The sequence below is a fragment of the Lampris incognitus genome, chromosome 9 (assembly GCF_029633865.1).
Source record: "Lampris incognitus isolate fLamInc1 chromosome 9, fLamInc1.hap2, whole genome shotgun sequence".
Lineage (NCBI taxonomy): Eukaryota > Metazoa > Chordata > Actinopteri > Lampriformes > Lampridae > Lampris > Lampris incognitus.
The window spans coordinates 40,525,551-40,543,778 of record NC_079219.1 but is presented as its reverse complement, the minus strand read 5'-3'; the positions used below and the strand labels follow the sequence as shown (position 1 = coordinate 40,543,778).

At 45.7% G+C, this 18,228-nt stretch overlaps 1 protein-coding gene across 1 annotated transcript in view; it reads left to right on the top strand.

Annotated features, from left to right (window-relative positions):
* adgrb1a (adhesion G protein-coupled receptor B1a) overlaps positions 1–18,228 on the top strand; it is a 128,367-nt gene that overhangs the window by 59,842 nt on the left and 50,297 nt on the right. The window contains exons 7-13 of the mRNA XM_056286986.1: positions 10,818–10,982; positions 11,158–11,259; positions 11,428–11,534; positions 14,412–14,606; positions 14,706–14,774; positions 15,995–16,103; positions 16,888–17,031. Of these exons, the coding sequence (XP_056142961.1) occupies positions 10,818–10,982; positions 11,158–11,259; positions 11,428–11,534; positions 14,412–14,606; positions 14,706–14,774; positions 15,995–16,103; positions 16,888–17,031 (891 nt within the window). The remainder of the gene's footprint in view (positions 1–10,817; positions 10,983–11,157; positions 11,260–11,427; positions 11,535–14,411; positions 14,607–14,705; positions 14,775–15,994; positions 16,104–16,887; positions 17,032–18,228) is intronic.

The window sequence follows — 18,228 nt, the reverse complement described above, 5'->3', positions numbered from 1 at the left end:
CTTCCTTCCTCAGCGGTGCCAGACCTGACAAAAGATCTCAAATCAGGGAAGAAAAAAAATCAGTTTTAACTGGCCTTTGCCCTTTAATTTCAGTTACTTTTTTTCCCTCAAGGGGATAAAACATTGTTTAATCCTCTTGTGATGGTGTCCACTCACATTCCTCATCAGATGAATCATCCAACTCTTTCCTAGCCTTGGCACCACCTGCTCTTTTACTACATTTAATTGTTAGACCATTCTCCACCATAGACATATTTTCATCTATCAGTTCATCACTGACCACACTTTCCAAACTCTGACTGCAGCTTTTTTATCTTTGTTATGTTTATTTTCCTCTGCCAGCTCGCGTTTTTCCCGATTTCTCTCTGGTCTGGGCATTAACGACTTCATTTCTACTCTTAGCTTGATCCTGTTTCACAATCTTCTCCCTATCCTGCGTGTCTGTCTTGGTCTCCTCTACTTTCTCTGCAGACTGCTGTGCACTGGGCGAGTCAGACTTGGCTGCGGTGCTCCAGGCGGGCTCGAGCTGGTCTGCTCTCTGGCCTGGGGGCAAGACCGAACCAAATGTCCTTCTGCACCGCAACCGAAACATTGCATCGTTTCAGAAGTCGCAAACACATTGTAACTAAAGCCGTCAACTTTGAAAGTGAAAGTCAAGTTTAAATCACCAGTGCTGTCCTTAAAGATCATGAAGACCTGTCTTCTGTGACAACGTGTCTTAGCTTTGGCGACTTAGACCCCAGAAGAACCAATTTAATGGGGGACACCAGCTGCCCGAAGCATGACAGCTCCATGGCCAACACTTCATGTTTAATAAACGGAGGTGCGTTTGAAATCGATATCTTCTCTGCTGTTCACCAACGGGCGAACAGGGGTGAAAGAATCGCGAATCACTACGCCATTTTGACAAATTGTTCGACTTTGGCCACATAGTCTAAGAAAATTACAATAGCTTTGTTCGTGTGACGAGCAGACTTTACACTTTCAAAACCGACAACCTCTCCAACAGCCTAGCTGGTCTCCTCCACCCAACAGCCGACACTCAGTCATAGTGGAACGTACATGGATAAGTAGACACGTTAGCCCTTGGCTAACGGGTCGGACACTTTAGTCGACTGGTTAACGTTGGCGCCAGCGGTACGGGATATCTGAGTTCGTGTGCCGGCTCTGATGATCCGGCTGGGCTGCCCCCCCCCCCCGAATTCGCTATATTAATGCAGCGAATTCAGGGGGGCAGTCCGGGAACGCGAACCTGTATCTCCCGCGCCGCGGGCAACAACGTTAACCAGTCGACTAAAGGGTCAGATCCATTAACCAAGGGCTAACGTGTCTACTTATCCGTGCGCGTTACACTACCCCCCCTCCTTCGGGAAGCGCCTCCCCGCGCTTCAGCGTATCATCTCCCTATGACCCCACGCCTCTAGGCGCATGTGCTTCGGATGGCCTCACGGTCGCACCATCCCACTTCTGACACCAATGCAGCAAATTCTGGGGGGCAGTCGGGGAACCGTCGCCACAGCCGTATCTGCCGCACCGCGGGCGACAACTTTAACCAGTCGACTAAAGGGTCCGACCCATTAGCCAAGGGCTAACGTATCTACTTATCCGTGCACGTTACAATATTTTAACCGCGTGTCAGCTTCTCCAGCCCTGCACAGTAACCGACAACGGGCATAGTGCTCGGCTGCCAACCGCACTACCAAACTACCACCACCTAATGACAACAAACTACTACTACTACTTTCGGCTGCTCCCGATAGGTGTCGCCACAGCGGATCATCCGTTTCCATTTCTTCCTGTCTTCTGCGTCTTCCTCTATCACACCGGCCACCTGCATGTCTTCCCTCACCACATCCATAAACCTCCTCTTTGGCCTTCCTCTTTTCCTCTCTCCTGGCAGCTCCATATTCAGTACCCTTCTCCCAATATACCCAGCATCTCTCCTCCACACATGTCCAAACCATCTCAATCTTGCCTCTCTTGCTTTGTCTCCAAACCGTCCAATTTGAGCTGTCCCTCTAATGTAATCATTCCTAATCCTGTCCTTCTTTGTCACTCCCAATGAAAATCTTAGCGTCTTCAACTCTGCCACCTCCAGCTCCGTCTCCTGTCTATTCGTCAGTGCCACTGTGTCCAAACCATATAACATAGCTGGTCTCACAACCATCTTGTAAACCTTCCCTTTAACTCTTGCTGGTACCCTTCTATCGCAAATCACTCCTGACACTCTTCTCCACCCACTCCACCCTGCCTGCACTCTCTTCTTCATCTCTCTATTGCACTCCCCGTTACTTTGGACAGTTGACCCCAAGTATTTAAACTCATATGCCTTCGTCACCTCCACTCCTTGCGTCCTCACCATACCGCTGTCCTCCCTCTCATTCACGCATAGGTATTCCGTCTTGCTTCTACTGACTTTCATTCCTCTTCTCTCCAGTGCATACCTCCACCTCTCCAGGCTCTCCTCAACCTGCACCCTACTCTTGCTACAGATCACAATGTCATCTGTGAACAATATCGTCGATTAAGACTCCTACCTGATCTTGTCCATCAACTTGTCCATCACCATTGCAAACAAGAAAGGGCTCAGAGCCAATCCTTGATGTAATCCCACCTCCACCTTGAACCCATCTGTCATTCCAACCGCACACCTCAGCATTGTCACACTTCCCTCATACATATCGTGCACCACTCCTACATACTTATCTGCAACTCCCGACTTCCTCATAAAATACCACACCTCCTCTCTCGGCACCCTGTCGTATGCTTTCTCTAAATCTACATAGACACAATGCAACTCCTTCTGGCCTTCTCTATACTTCTCAATCAACATTTTCAAAACAAACATCGCATCTGTGATGCTCTTTTGTGGCATGAAACCATACTGCAGCTCGCTAATCGTCACCTCTCCTCTTAACCTAGCTTCTATTACTCTTCCCCAAATCTTCATGCTGTGGCTGATCAACTTTATACCTCTGTAGTTGCTACAGTTCTGCACATCACCCTTGTTCTTGAAAATCGGTACCAGTATGCTTCTTCTCCACTCCTCAGGCATCCTCTCAAGTTCCAAGTTTGTGTTAAACAATCTAGTTAAAAACCCCACTGCCATCTCTCCTAAACATCTCCATGCCTCCACAGGTATGTCATCAGACCAACTGCCTTTCCGCTCTTCATCCTCTTCATAGCTGCCCTCACTTCCTCCTTGCTAATCCACTGAACTTCCTGATTCACTATTCACGCATAATCCAACCTTCTCTCTCTCTCTCTCGCTCTCATTTCCTTCATTCATCAACCCCTCAAAGTACTCCTTCCACCTTCTCAGCACACTCTCCTCGCTTATCAGCACATTTCCATCTCTGTCCTTGATCGCCATAACTTGCTGCACATCCTTTGCAGCTCGGTCCCTCTGTCTAGCCAATCTGTCCTTTTCTCCTTCCTTAGTGTCTAACCTGTCATCCAACTCACCATACACCTTTTCCTTTGCCTTTTCCACCTCTCTCTTCGCTTTACGCTGCATCTCCTTGTACTCCTGTCTACTTTCTTCATCTCTCTGACTATCTCACTTCTTCTTTGCCAACCTCTTCCTCTGTATACTTTGCTGTACTTCCTCATTCCACCACCAAGTCTCCTTGTATTCCTTCCTCTGTCCTGATGATACACCAACTACCTTCCTAGCTGTCTCCCTAACTATTTCTGCAGTGGTTGCCCAGCCATCTGGCAACTCTTCACTACCACCCAGTGACTATCCTAACTCCTGCCTGAACTCCACACAACAGTCTTCCTTCTTCAACTTCCACCATCTAATCTTCGGCTGTGTCTTCACTCGCTTACTCTTCTTGGTCTCCAAAGTCATCCTACAGACCAACATCCGATGCTGCCTGGCTATGTTCTCCCCTGTCACCACCTTGCAGTCTCCAATCCCTTTTAGATCGCGCCATCTACATAAGATATAGTCCACCTGTGTGCACTTTCCTCCACTCTTGTATGTCACCCTGTGTTCCTCCCTCTTCTTGAAATATGTATTCACCACAGCCATTTCCATCCTTTTCACAAAATCGACCACCATCTGTCCTTCCACATTTCTCTCCTTGATACCAAACCTTCCCATCACCTCCTCATCACCTCTGTTCCCTTCACCAACATGTCCAATGAAGTCCGCTCCAATCACCACTCTCTCCTCCTTGGGTACACTCTGCACCACGTCGTCCAACTCACTCCAGAATTCTTCTTTCTCGTCCATCTCACACCAACATGACAATGACAATGACAACAAACTAAACACGAAAATAAACAGAACAGACAGATAACAAGAAAGCATATAATTTTTACTCACACCGAAGCAACAAAAAAACGCTGTCACTCCGTTTACTCGCTCGCACTTCCGCTCACTTCTGCGAGAGAGAGAGAGAGAGAGAGAGAGAGAGAGAGAGAGAGAGAGAGAGAGAGAGAGAGAGAGAGAGAGAGAGAGAGAGAGAGAGAGAGAAGAGAGAGAGAGAGTGAGAGAGAGAGCAAGAGAGAGAGAGAGAGAGAGAGAGAGAGAGAGAGAGAGAGAGACCTTTGACCTTTAACCAAACCTTTAATGTTCCAATTCTTCAGTCACATCAAGATAACATTAACACAAATACTCATATACACAGTGGAAAAACACAAAAATTGCCATACACAGTAAAAACAAAAGGATACAGACCTTCCCCCTATTTTCCCTTTTTTCAAAAATTAAGAAGAAGCACTTGCTCTTCCACTGTGCACAGCACATCTCCATGTCCCCACATAGAAATAAATCCTTCCAAGTCTGAACTAAGTTTGAAAAACATGAACTCTATTTTCAGCCGAGCAGCCACTAGACCCCTGAAAATGAGCATGGCGTCTGTGGACCCTATGCCTTTCATCTTGTTCCATCTGCTAAGCCAAATGCTCATTTTCGCCCGACCTATCAAAAAATTAACCAAGGTGACACGTCTGCACTGTGCTGCCGTATACCTCAGACCAAAGACAAACAGGCTGTCTGCAAGAACCTCTCCTAAACCTCTGAGCCACCGCTGCAGTACAGAGAAAAGAGGGCCCAACCTGGGACATCTGAACCATAAGTGCTGTAGGGTTTCTTCATCATTGCAGAAAGAGCAGTGACTCCCTACCCTAGGATCAATGTGTGCCACATGTCTGTTCGTAGCCACAGCCCCATGTACCACCCTCCACTGTAGATCTGCAGTGCGTTTCTCTATGGGGGGTTTGTACAGGGACCTCCAGCTGCCCATGGGGGATGAGCCTGGTGCCAACACACTCAACCACTTCGACTCCTGCACGCCGGCTAATGATGTTCTGTTGAGAACATTTACAGTGACTGCGTCCAAGGCTTTCTGTGATGTACTTGAGAGGTCATGTAGTTCTGGCGTTTTGAAGGACAGAATGGCCCCATTTGCTTCTTCCTGCTCCTCCACTGCCGCACGGACTGACAAAGATGGAAAGACAGGCCGCATAGCTGTCTGATCCTCTCCACACTTCGCTCGTACTGCCTCCCTGAAGAAGCCAGGAAGTGCACTGATCACTTCTCCCAACAACCTCTCCATCAAACGAAGAGATTTAAAGCCAGTCTCTTGGCTTAAAATGCCAGCCATCTTCCACTGTCCTCCTGATCTGAGACACGCTAACTTCGTAAGTCCAGCTCTTATGAGGGATGTCTGTACACTTACGGAGCTGAGCATCCTGCAGCGTATCAGTGGGTTATGGAACAGTGGTTCCGCCCCTACACTGCCATAGAGGTGGGAGTAGTCTCTGTTGGTGCGTAAGACCGTTCCCCAAGCGTGGAGAACAGATTGATAAAAGGGTGTTGTCGTGAAATCCATACCAGCCAGGTCCAGAAGGAACAGGTGCTTGTCATAGTTCAGGTTCATGACCCTCCGAAGCAACACAGATGCTGTTTAACTCCAAAGTCAACTGCGGAGGTCAATCAGGCCCTGTCCTCTTTCTAGCACTGGTAGGAACAGTACAGCAGACTTTGTCCAGTGAAAGCCTCCCCAGAAGAAGTCCACCAGCGTCTTCTGTACTTCCCATATGAGCGTGTCCGGAGGTTCTACAACTGTAAACCGGTGTCAGAACATCGGGGCAATCAAGTCGTTAACAATCAAGACTCTCCCCCTATAGGACAACTGAAGCTGGATCCAAGTCCATCTAGACAATCGGGCACTGACCCTTTCAGTTAAACCCTCCCAGTTTTTGCTCAGGAAGCGGTCACTGCCTAGGCATTTTATCCCTTCTGTATTCCACTGCAGCCCCGCTGGTAATGTCGGCTTTTCTCTATTGTTCCATTCCCCCAGCAAGAGACCCTCAGATTTTGACCAATTGACTTTTGCAGAGGAAGCTTGTTCGTATAAGGCCAATTTCTGCTTGAGAAGTTGTACATCATTTTGGGTTGTTATGAAAACCGTGACATCTTCAGCATATGCTGATAAGCTAACTGCAGTGGTGATGTTCCCTGAAAAGGTTAGCCCTGGGAGCCCCTGCCTGAGCTGAAATAAAAGTGGTTCAATGGCCAGGGAGTACAGCATCCCAGATAAGGGACAACCCTGTCTTATACTTCTCTTAACAGAGACAGGTCGGCTGAGTCCACCTCCTACCTTCAGCAGAACACTGGCTCCGGAATACAACAACTTGATCCAGTTAACAAATCTATCTCCAAAACCAAAACCTTGAAGTGTTTTGAACAGAAAGCAATGGTCAACCCTGTCAAAAGCCTTCTCTTGATCTAAGGAAAACAGGCCAACATCCAGCTCCTGCAGCTTAGATATGGCAATAATGTCCCATATCCAAAAAAAGATTATCCTTAATTGTACGGTCAGGAACACAGTACGTCTGGCTGTAATGTAAAAACCGTATCCATACACTGTTTGAGTCTATTTGAAAGACATTTTGCAATTACCTTATAGTCAGTACATAACAATGAAACTGGCGTCCAGTTTTCAGTAGGCCAAGATCTCCCTTTTTTTGGTAGCAGTGTCAGGAAAGCCCTTCTACAACTCAAATGTAGAGTTCCAGAGTTCAAACATTCTTTAAAAACATCGTGTAAGGCTCGTCCAATTAGAGTCAAGAACGTCTTGTAGAACTCTGAAGGAAGTCCATCAACTCCGGAGGCTTTGCCACAGCTGAGCTGCTGAACCGCCACGGACATCTCATCAAAGGAGATGGGGGACTCCAGCGAAGTCACCTGTGTTTCACCCAGCTGAGGCAGTCCCTCCAGTATCTCCCCCACACAGTCAGAGTCACAGGTCTCCGCACTGAACAGGCTGCTGTAAAAGTCTATGGCCAACTTCCTCATCTCTGATGGATCAGTTGTAATTGCCCCACTGGGAAGTTTGAGATGCATCATCACATTGTTCTTTCTAATTTTCTCTCGAGTTTAAAGAAAAAAGAAGTTGGAGCATCTATGTCTTTGATGGTGGCAATTTGGGTTCTGATTAAAGCACCCTTTGGTCTCTCATGTAGGAACCTACCTAAAGCCTTCCTCCTAATTTCCCAAGTGCCGCTGTTGCCATCATGTCCAATAATTACTTTGCCTTCTAATGTCCTAATTTCTCTCTCTAATTCGTCAAGACAGATTTTCTCCACACCGAGAGTGTGTTGTTTGTATTGCTGACATAAAATCCTAATTTGTGTTTTTCTTACCTCCCACCATCGAGCTAAGTTCTCAAAATCCTTCCTCCTCAGCCTCCAATGACTCCAGAAGTCAAAGAAGAACTGACAGAAGGCTTTATCATGCGTTAGCCGCACATCGAAGTGCCAGTAGGAACAGTGTCGAAATTGAACTTGTAAGGAAAAATCTGCCACTACTAAATGGTGATCTGAAAATCACACGGGTGATATCGTGGACTTAATCAACCTGTTGCTGTATGTTTGATTGTGGTAAATCCTGTCCAACATGGCTGCCCTCACACTACCCTCGGCAGCTTTTACCCATGTGTACTGTCTAGCTGTTGAATTAAGTGTCCTCCAAACATCCGTAAGGTCGTTTTCTGCGACCACAGTGGTCAGAAAAGAAGCTGACGGTGGATGGGGCTCTTTTGAGTTTATGTCAACTGTAGGGTGTGTAGTGCAATTCCAGTCTCCTCCCACCACTATGATTGAGCCACTATTAAATTGTTGACGTTTATCCCTCAGTTTGCTAAACAATCTCAAGCGATCAGTGCCTGTATTATAAGCATACACATTTATAAACACAAAAGGTATTTCTCGGATTGTTGCCTGAACTACTTGGATTCTGCCCTCCACTTCACATGTCAAAACATTTGTTAAAAGGAGGCGCTGCGAGAAAAGAACAGCTACACCTGCACTAAAGTTGGTACCATGGCTCAAAAAAACCTGGCCTGCCCAACTCATTCCCACTCTATCTCGTTGTCTACAGAGCTATGTGTTTCATTTAGGAAGAGCACATCTATGTTCTTAGCTCTATTCAGCTCAGCTACCACACCTCACATAACTCTATCCCGTCCTCCATTAATATTTAGATTCCCTACTCACAAACCGTCCATTAAAAGAAGAGAGAAAAGGAAGGATAAGACAGTGAGACCTTTCCAAGAGAGAAAAACACCTTTTGTGTATCACCTATATTTCAGTTCTGAACATTTAAAGGAACCTTTCCTCGCTTTTCTTTCCTGAGTTTCGTCAGAATCTTCTTTAGACGAAACCTCTTCTGCTTACTGAGCTCTTCATATCCAGCTGTTTTTCTAATTTTTATAACAGAGTTAACAAACCTGTCCAAATCTGAGAAGAAATCTGATACATCCACAGACTGTCTGCCATAGGTTTCGTCAAGGAAATCATTAATCCCTTTCAATGAATATGACTGCTGATCACCTTGTGACACAATATCAGCAAACTGAGATAGGCTGTCATCCTCTAACATGTCCTCATCTTCATTTCCAGCGTTTTCACAGTGTGACTCACCTGTTGCAGAGACCTGGCTCTCTGCCTCGGCTGGGTGACTGCCTCTCACTGGTTCTGTCTGTCCTTCGTCTCTGCATACATCCGCATCCTGTGCTTCAGTACCACTCATATTACCGTTATTTACAGTATTGCTGTCCTGCTCAGTTGTTACATTTCCCTCCGTACCAGGTTGCGGATCACCGGTTGCGGTATCTCCTGCCGCCTGCTGCGCTGTTTGCGGGCTACCGCCCTCAGCAGCGCCGTCAGGCTGATGCTCGCCTGTACTGCTGCCCGCTGTGGGCTCCCTGTGCGAGCAGGATGAACGTTTGTGGCCGACATCGCCGCACTCAAAGCACTTCATGCTGCCAGAACTTGCATACAAAGTGTAGAAGCCGTGTTCGCATTTGACCTTAAATGACACTTGTAGATGTTCTGGGGGGTCATTAAGATACATGAAGGCCTGTCTACGCAGGGAGGTAACATGCTGCAGTCTGGCGTCGTCACAACCCAGACGAATTGTTCTGAACCCGCTAGCAAACTTTCCGAAACGACTCAGTTCTCTTTCAATGAGCTCGTTCGGGATAAATGGAGGTACGCCTGACACGGTAACACGTGTCGACGGCACAAACAAATCGTCCAGCACCAGGTCTCTCTTGACCAACAGGTGGACTAAACGCTCCTCTCAGAGAAAAGCCACCATGGCTTTGTTCACCCGAGAGCCGTAGGTGATGTTCTCAGAACCGACCTGTTCTCCTGCAGCCAGGAGAACCTGTTCGACAGTGTACCGCGATTCGACCACGACTCTAACCCCGTGTCTGATAGACAAGGGAGGCGAGCCCTCACCAGGGAGGGACGCCATATTGCACACCACCAAACGCCGACTGGCTACTCCAGTCGCTTTCCAACAACCAGCAACGAAGTAAAATTAAACTTCTCTCACCTCACCATGTAGAGAAGAAAGAAAAGAAAAGAAAAGTGAAAGCGGTAGAAAACAAGTGAATTAAGCCAAAAAAACACACTCAAGCTCATTCAACGCCCTCACTCACGCTGACGCACGCAACCTTCCCGCATGGAGTGCAGAGAGAGAGAGGGGGGGGGGAGAGGAGAGTTTCAACTTAAAAAAACTACTTTAATACATTGTCACACATTTACAGCAGCTTTGAAACAAAGACTCACAGAAATAACGATATCCGAAACAGTCACTAACGTCACTACAATTCATCATTCATCACTGAGCAAATTACATCATTATAACATCACTGATTTACAAACAACCATGCTATTAATTAATTTAAAATCATTCAAAACTCAAACTCATCAATCAACATTTTACGAGAGAGGTGAACATAGGGACTATTTCTTCACAGTTTTCCTTCTATCTTTTTCTTTCTGGTGATATACGTACATTGGACAGTTTAGCTTCACCAGCAAAGAAGTTCAAAATGTGCCACTTTGTTGCATTATTTTTATTGTATCTTGCTCCGAAAATAAAAGCAGTTTTAGTCCACACTTCATTAAAGGAAGTAAACAAACAATGTAAAGCACCAAAAAGTTCCATAAGTCTTCTGCAGTCTAAAAAGCATGAAAAACAGTTTCTACCAACCCACAGAAAGGACATTCATTAGAAAAAGTGTGATTAATTACAGAGATAAAATAATTCACTGCAACATGTAATATTCTCCACTGTAAGCCACCTGTTCGCTTGTTTAAAGGCAGTTTATAGTGGAATGAGAGAGAGAGAGAGAGAGAGAGAGAGAGAGAGAGAGAGAGAGAGAGAGAGAGAGAGAGAGAGAGAGAGAGAGAGAGAGAGAGAGAGAGAGAGAGAGAGAGAGAGCGAGCGAGCGAGCGGTGTCTGTCTCTCAGTCCTGTTCAATGCCTTCATGTCTTGTGCACTCTGTCAGTGGACGGCAAGTGGCAGTCCTGGTCAATGTGGGCAAGCTGTAGCAAGACATGCGGTGGGGGGAGCCAGCAGAAGCAGAGGGTTTGTTACGGGCCCTTCTTCGGAGGCCAACCTTGTCCTGGTGAGCAAGAGGAGGTCCGTCGTTGCAATGAAAAGAGATGCCCAGGTCAGTGAATGCAAAGTTTATTTCATTGTCAATGAAAGTAAACCAGAAACTGAAAATATCCTGTTCCATAAACAAGCACTTGATCACAACTAAATTATGTACCATGAATTAGTAAAAAAAAAAAAAAAAGATTTTTGAATTTAACATCTTTTATCTGCATTCTTCTCTGGTTCAGAACCCCATGAGATTTGCAGCGAGGACAATTTCTCCAATGTTGTATGGAAGATGACTTCTGCTGGGAACACGGCTGCAGTGCGCTGCCCTCCGAATGCCATGGGTAAGCTTAACCACCACCACCAGATTCTGGATCCAAGATCTGCCCCAAGATCAGCTAAACTATATTTGTTTTATATGGTGTAAAAGAGGACAAGCCATGAGGAACAGTCTTTTTTTATCTTATTTTAATTTTTTGTGATATTAAACTCTTGCCTGTGTCCCTGCACAGGACTTATTCTGCGCCGGTGTACGCTAGATGAGGAAGGCATTGCCTACTGGGAGAATCCCACATATATGAAATGCATATCCAATGACTACCGCAGCATCCAAACTATGGTAAGAATAGCAAAGGGTTTTTTTGTTGAAGGTAAACACCAATTTGTTATGGAGCTCTTCTGTCTTTGTACATTTACGTCAGATAATATGACAATTCGTTTTTTCAGTGCTGTATAGAATTTAACTCCCCAAGTATTTGGAGAGTGCTGGCTTAATTAAGATTCCCATCCCCTCCTAAAACCTTCGCCAAATACAAATTATAAACATTTTTTTATATATATATATATCAACACAGATACAGGAAAAAAGATTTTAATGCATAGCAGTACAGGCCTGTTTCATGCGTCTTGCCCTCATCAGCTGCTAATGTTTTGAGTGCGAGACGCAAGAAACAGGCCTGTACTGCTATGCATTAAAATCTTTTTTCCTGTATCCGTGTTGATATTCCGCTCCTCATTAGTCGAGCACTCAACACCATTGACGGTTTCGGAAAAAAAAATGCCATATATATATATAATGAGTAGAATCACTAGCTGGTTGGCTAATGGGTCGGACCCTCAATTTAGTCAACTGCTTAGCACAGTTGCCCATGGTGCGGGTGACCTGGGTTCGCGTCCTGGCCGCCCCCTGAATTCACTACAATTGGTGTCAGAAGTGCGATGGTGAGACCATGAAGCCATCGGAAGCGTGTGTGCCCATAGGCGTAAGGGAGCTGGTATGCTGAAGCACAGGGACGTACTTCCTGAAGGAGGGGGGCTAGTGTAACGATCATTAATGAGTAGACTCACTAGCCAGTTGGCTAATGGGTCAGACCCGTTAGTCGACTGGTTAGCTTGTTAGTGATTAGATCTTATTCTTCCCATTGAGATGGCTCCTCGGGACCTTCTTCGTTCTCTTGAGGTATTTGGTTGTAGCTGACCTCCTTGCTGCCTCGTCGTGGTTTCCATTTGCCTGTGGAATACCCACATATTTGTAACTGTCCTGTATGTGTGTTATCCTGCCATCTGGTAATTCAACCCCCTCAGTACTCACCACCTTTCCTCTTTTTGCCACTATAGGACTGCACTTGTCCAGTCCAAATAACATCCTGATGTCATTGCTGTTGCTCCCGGTGGGGTGGATCAGTGAGTCAATGTCTCACTTATTCCTGGCATACAGCTTGATGTCATCCATGTATAGGAGGTGGCTGATGGTAACTCCACTTCTGAACTTCTATCCATATCCACCTTTTGTGATGATCTGACTGAGGGGGTTCAGGTCTATGCATAACAGCAGCAGAGACAGTGCATCACCTTGGTATATGTCATATTTGATGGTTACCTGTGTGATTGTCTTTGAGTTGGCCTCTAGGGTATTTTTCCACTGCTACATTAAGTTCTTCATGAAGGCTATTAGTGTCATGTTGGCTCTGTACAGTGCCAAGCACTCCAGTAACCAGGTGTGGGGCATTGAATTGTAGGCTTTCTTATAGTCAATACACGCTGTACTCAGCTTGGTCTGTCTGGTGTTAAAGTCTTGGGTGACTGCTCTATCAACCAGTAGCTGATACTTTGACCCTCTGGCGTTGTTCCCAATTTCTTTCCGAGTTTATCTTATGTACTGACTCATGTGCCCATTCAGCTTAGCTGCTATGATGCCTGATAGTATATTCCATGTTGTGGAGAGACAGGTTATCGGCCGGTACTTTGAAGGTGTTCTAGCCTTGTGGGGATCCTTCATGATCAGTATTATTCTCCCCTGTTTTAGCCGGTCAGGGTGAGACCCTGATGTTAGCAACTGGTTCATCTGTGTCACAAGGCATTTATGTAGTGCCGCTAGCTTCTTCAACCAGTAGGCGTAAATCATATCAGGGCCTGGTGCAGTCCAGCTCCTCATGTTTGAGACTCGTCATTGGATGTAGGCCACTGTAAAGATAATTGGTTCTTGTTCTGGGATATTGCTGTGATCTGCTCGTTGGCTCACCAGCCACTGGGCATTCGTGTTGTGTGATGCCTCCTTTTCCCATATATCCTTCTAGTATCGCTCATTCTCTGCTCTGGGTGGGTCTGATGTTTTTCCCTTGTTACTCTGCTCTGAGAGTACACTTTAGATGGTTATTTGAGGAACATGCCATTTAATTGTTGACTTCTACTTCTCTAGTGTATATCTTCAGCGTGGTGGCCAGAGCTGTGAGCCTTTTTTTTTTTGGCAGTTTCCAGGGCCTCACTTATGGACAGCTTGTTGTACTTCTTCAACCAGGGCCTGTCTGTCTTCACACCTTTCAGCACCTCGGTTAACTGGCTAACATCTCTCCATGCTGGTTTGATCTTGGCTTCAAGTCTTCTCTTCCATGGAGGGTGCTGTTGGTGACCTCTGTCCTTAATCCTGTACCCAAGCACATCCAGGATTACAGTTGCAGTGGCATATACAAACTCATTGGTCTCTGTTATGGTGGCAGTTGAGATGTTGCGTAAGGCTGTTTTCACCTTTGCAAGCAGGCTTACTTTTGCCACTGAGTCATGGAAGCTGTGCCCAGGGGTTGACTGTCTTTAGTCTGGCCTTGCTTCTCATTTGAACCTCAATCGCTTCAGCTGTCATGAGTGGTAGGATTTTTTCAGCTGGTTGGAGTGTGTTTGCATGCATCTCTTGCCTACTGGGTGGCCATTCAGGGTGCTGAACTGTATGGTCATCCCGTTGAATCCTCTCCATCTCAAGTCATGTCAGTAGCTTCCTTCTATTGATGTTTGAGCATTGAGCCACTTGCTGCTTCTTAGTAAGTGTGGAAGTAGGTATCCTACTGGTCCATAGTTCTCACATTCACTCCATATATCACCTTTCTAGGGGTCTGCTGTTACAGTAGGATTCCATCAATTCCCAGTTCTTGGCCCTTGTCCATGAATGTAAATATTTATTAGAGGCTTGATTTTTAAGATTAATTGCAAAGAATTTCTTCCCCAGACTCGGGAACATCTGTCAAAGGCACAGCGAGGCCTTGTGGGAGATGGAGTTTCTGAGGTGATGACCAAGCTGAGGGTGACAACCAGTGATGGGACCAGCTACAGTGGTGACTTGTTGGCCATTGTAGATGTCCTGAGGAACATGACAGAGATTTTCAGGAGGGCTTATTACAGCCCCAGCAGTGCAGACATAAGGGTGAGTTGGGTGAGAAAAGGTTTAGACTTACTTGAGTATGCAAAGCTATTTTTTTTTCAAATTCATTATCTGATGTTTATTTTTTGATTTGTTTCCCAGAACTTTGTCCAGTCAGTTAGCAACCTGCTAATGGAAGAGAACAGGGAGAGGTGGGAGGAAGCACAGCTGGTTAGTGCCACTCTCTCCTTCTAATGTACACATCTTGGCAGACTGTGTTGCAGATGTCTATTTATATATATACTATTAGAATGTGCAATGATATCATTGCTCCTGTACCTAATGAATAAAATAAACGCTGCCTAACAAAGCCATCTGGAACAAATGAGTAATCGATCAAAAACAACATGCCAGTCCCCGTTATGCCCATCAAAGCAATCTCCTTTTTTTTTGGGGGGGGGGGGAATTTTCCCCCTTTTTCTCCCCAATTGTACTTGGCCAATTACCCCACTCTTCCGTGCCGTCCCGGTCACTGCTCCACCCCCCGGGGAGGGCTGCAGACTACCACATGTCTCCTCCGATACATGTGGAGTCGCCAGCTGCTTCTTTTCGCCTGACAGTGAGGAGTTTCTCCAGGGGGACGTAGTGCATGGGAGGATCACGCTATTCCCCACAGACCCCCCCTCCCGAACAGGCACCCCGACCGACCGGCTGACCAGAGGAGGCAATAGTGCAGCGTCCAGGACACATACCCACATCCGACTTCCCACCTGCAGACACGGCCAATTGTGTCTGTAGGGACGCCCAACCAAGCCGGAGATAACACGGGGATTTGAACCAGTGATCTCCATATTGGTAGGCAACAGAATAGACCACCACGCCACCCAGATGCCCCAATCACCATTATTTGTTTTTTAAAGAAAGTGCATCTCCATCCTGCAAGCACTGGTAAAAACAAGCCCACACAAGAACATAGGCTGATAATATATGATAGGATGACCACTTTGGAACAAATTGTGTACAGTCATTCATGAGTAATAGAAAGATTGGAATGAGGCCAAAATTGTAAATTATATTGCCAGTCATTCAGTCATTAACAGGAATGAATCCCCAACCCTGCGTGTGGCATATCTGCAATGATAATATTGAGCCAACATGGGACTGTCACAGAAAGTTGAATCAGTTCATCTGGACACATCGCGTACAGGGTCCTGATGATTCCTGGTGTGAGCTCCAGTAGATTATGAGAGTCAAACCTGAACTACTGATCAGTATGTGTTGACATATGTTGACATATCAGAACTGTGTGACAGCTTTTGCAAGAGGTTAATTTCAAAAGAATAACATTAGTCAAGCATTTTGTTTTCATATCGATATATACACCCAAAATCTATAATCCATTTGTTCTTCTATTTTTATCCTTTTCAATATCTACCCTTCCTATATCCCAGCTGGGGCCGAATGTAAAAGAGTTGTTCCGTCTGGTTGAGGACTTTGTGGATGTCATCGGCCTGAGGATGAAGGACTTTAAGGACATGTATGAAGTCACGGATAACCTAGGTCAGCCTTACTCTTTACCTCCGCACCCTACTATCTACAATCACTTTTTCCAGTCAAAGTACACACTCTTTCATGATGTCTTGATAGATGATTGTTCTGTTCAGAATCAGAGGCAGCAGCAATGTCAACAGGAACATGGCTGCACATCCTAATTCATTCTCCTAACTTGTGTCTCAAGAGAACAAAGTAAGGCCAAATATTTTAACTCTCATAAGGCAAAATCAATGACCAAAGAGCACTATGTGCAAGTTCTTTCTCAAGGGAGCCTGAATCCATATCTTGCTGCCATAGAGACCAGCAACTGTAAACATTTCCAACAAGTTAAAATAAAATATGTCATGTGGGTGTAATATAGAAACTGCTGCTCTCAGAAACCTGCAGATAATAAAAAAAAAAAAGGTGAGGCAGAGTTTGAGCATGTGTGAGCCAAATCGGGCGATGTGTATATGTGTATCAAGAATTTAAAAGAGAATGGGGTCATATGAGAGGTCCTGTGTATAGCTGTGCCACCTTGCTGTCTGGAGCCAGATAGCTACCCACACCTCCATCACATATCTCCTGGCTACTGACCTCCAGGTCCCACGCACCACCATCACATGAGCCCTGCTAGACAGCAAAGCTAGATGAGGGATCTTCTTTTGTTGTTGTTGTTTTAGGGAAAGTAATGAATATGTATATGATGTAGAGTTTCACCAGTGTTATCTAATCTGTTGATCTGACTCTCCCTTTCTCTTCCTCTTCCTTTCTGTCTTTCTGTCTCTCTCTTTGTCATATCCTCTTGCAGTTTTAAGCATCCATAAACGACCAGTTGTAGGTAATGCTGATATCAGCTTTCCTATGAAGGGGTGGAGGGGCATGGTAGATTGGGCTCGCAGCTCTGAGGACAGAATCACAATCTCCAGGAACATGCTGTCCACTGGAAAACCAGGTAAGAAATATGAGTCTTTAGGTGAGATGTATTTACCAACCAAGTTTATTTCATTAATCATACCGTAAGCTACAGAACAAAGAACTGGGGGGGGGGGTTAATGACATAAAAATCAATATGACTGATATGTGACAGGTGGCACAATGGTTAGCACAGTTGCCTCAAAGCAAGAAGGTCCTGGGTTTGAGCCCCAGGGTGGTTTAACCTTGGGGGTCGTCCTCTGTGTGGAGTTGGCATGTGACAAATAAGGCTGAAGTTGAGCCAGATTCATTGTTTCAGTTTGGGAATATCACATGTAATGTGTTCCTTGTTTACAGCCTACAGAATTGTTTAGGAGCTGACATTTTTTAGACTTTCACTGACATCCCTCTCACAGTTAGCATGCTAATAATGCTGTTGTTCCTAATCAGAAGTCAACAGGAGCCAATCAGGGGCAATTAGAGGCTATTACCTCCCCAACTGGGAGTGAAGTCTCCATGGCTCCAATGACATATCAGCAAAAAGTCACACCTCTCACCTGCCGCATACAGTATGGACACACTTATGTGAGGTAAAATGGCTCTCCAATGCTCTGTTCGTACTGACTGATTTGATTGCTTCCCTGGTGAAGCCATCAGCCCACTGAGGAGGAGCCTTATTCCTGAGTCCATGTCTGTAACATTTTTAGATCCCCCCAACACACTGCACGCAGACAGGACAATCGTATTCTTCTGTTAGCATATACGTATATTTGCTACGTTGGGTGGCACAGTGGCCCAGTGGTTAGCACTGTCACCTCACAGCAAGAAGGTCCTGGGTTCGAACCCCGGGGTAGTCCAACCTTGGGGGTCGTCCCAGGTCGTCCTCTGTGTGAAGTTTAAGTTCTCCCCGCATCTGTGGTGGGTTTTCTCCAGGTGCTCCAGTTTCCTCCACCATCAAAAGACACGCATGTTAGGGTTAATACTTCTGTCTGTGCTCCTGACCAAGGCATGGCAATATGAACTGGAGTTTGTCCGCGATTGCTGCATGGTGGCTGCCCGCAGCTCCTAACTACACAGCTTGGATGGGTTAAATGCAGAGAAAGAATTTCCCTACGGGGATCAATAAAGTATCTTAAAATCAAAAAATATCAAAAATATAGCACATACCAAACAAACAAAACATTAATTATGGACAAATGCATGGCTATACACAGTAGTGTCAGCCAATATACACAGG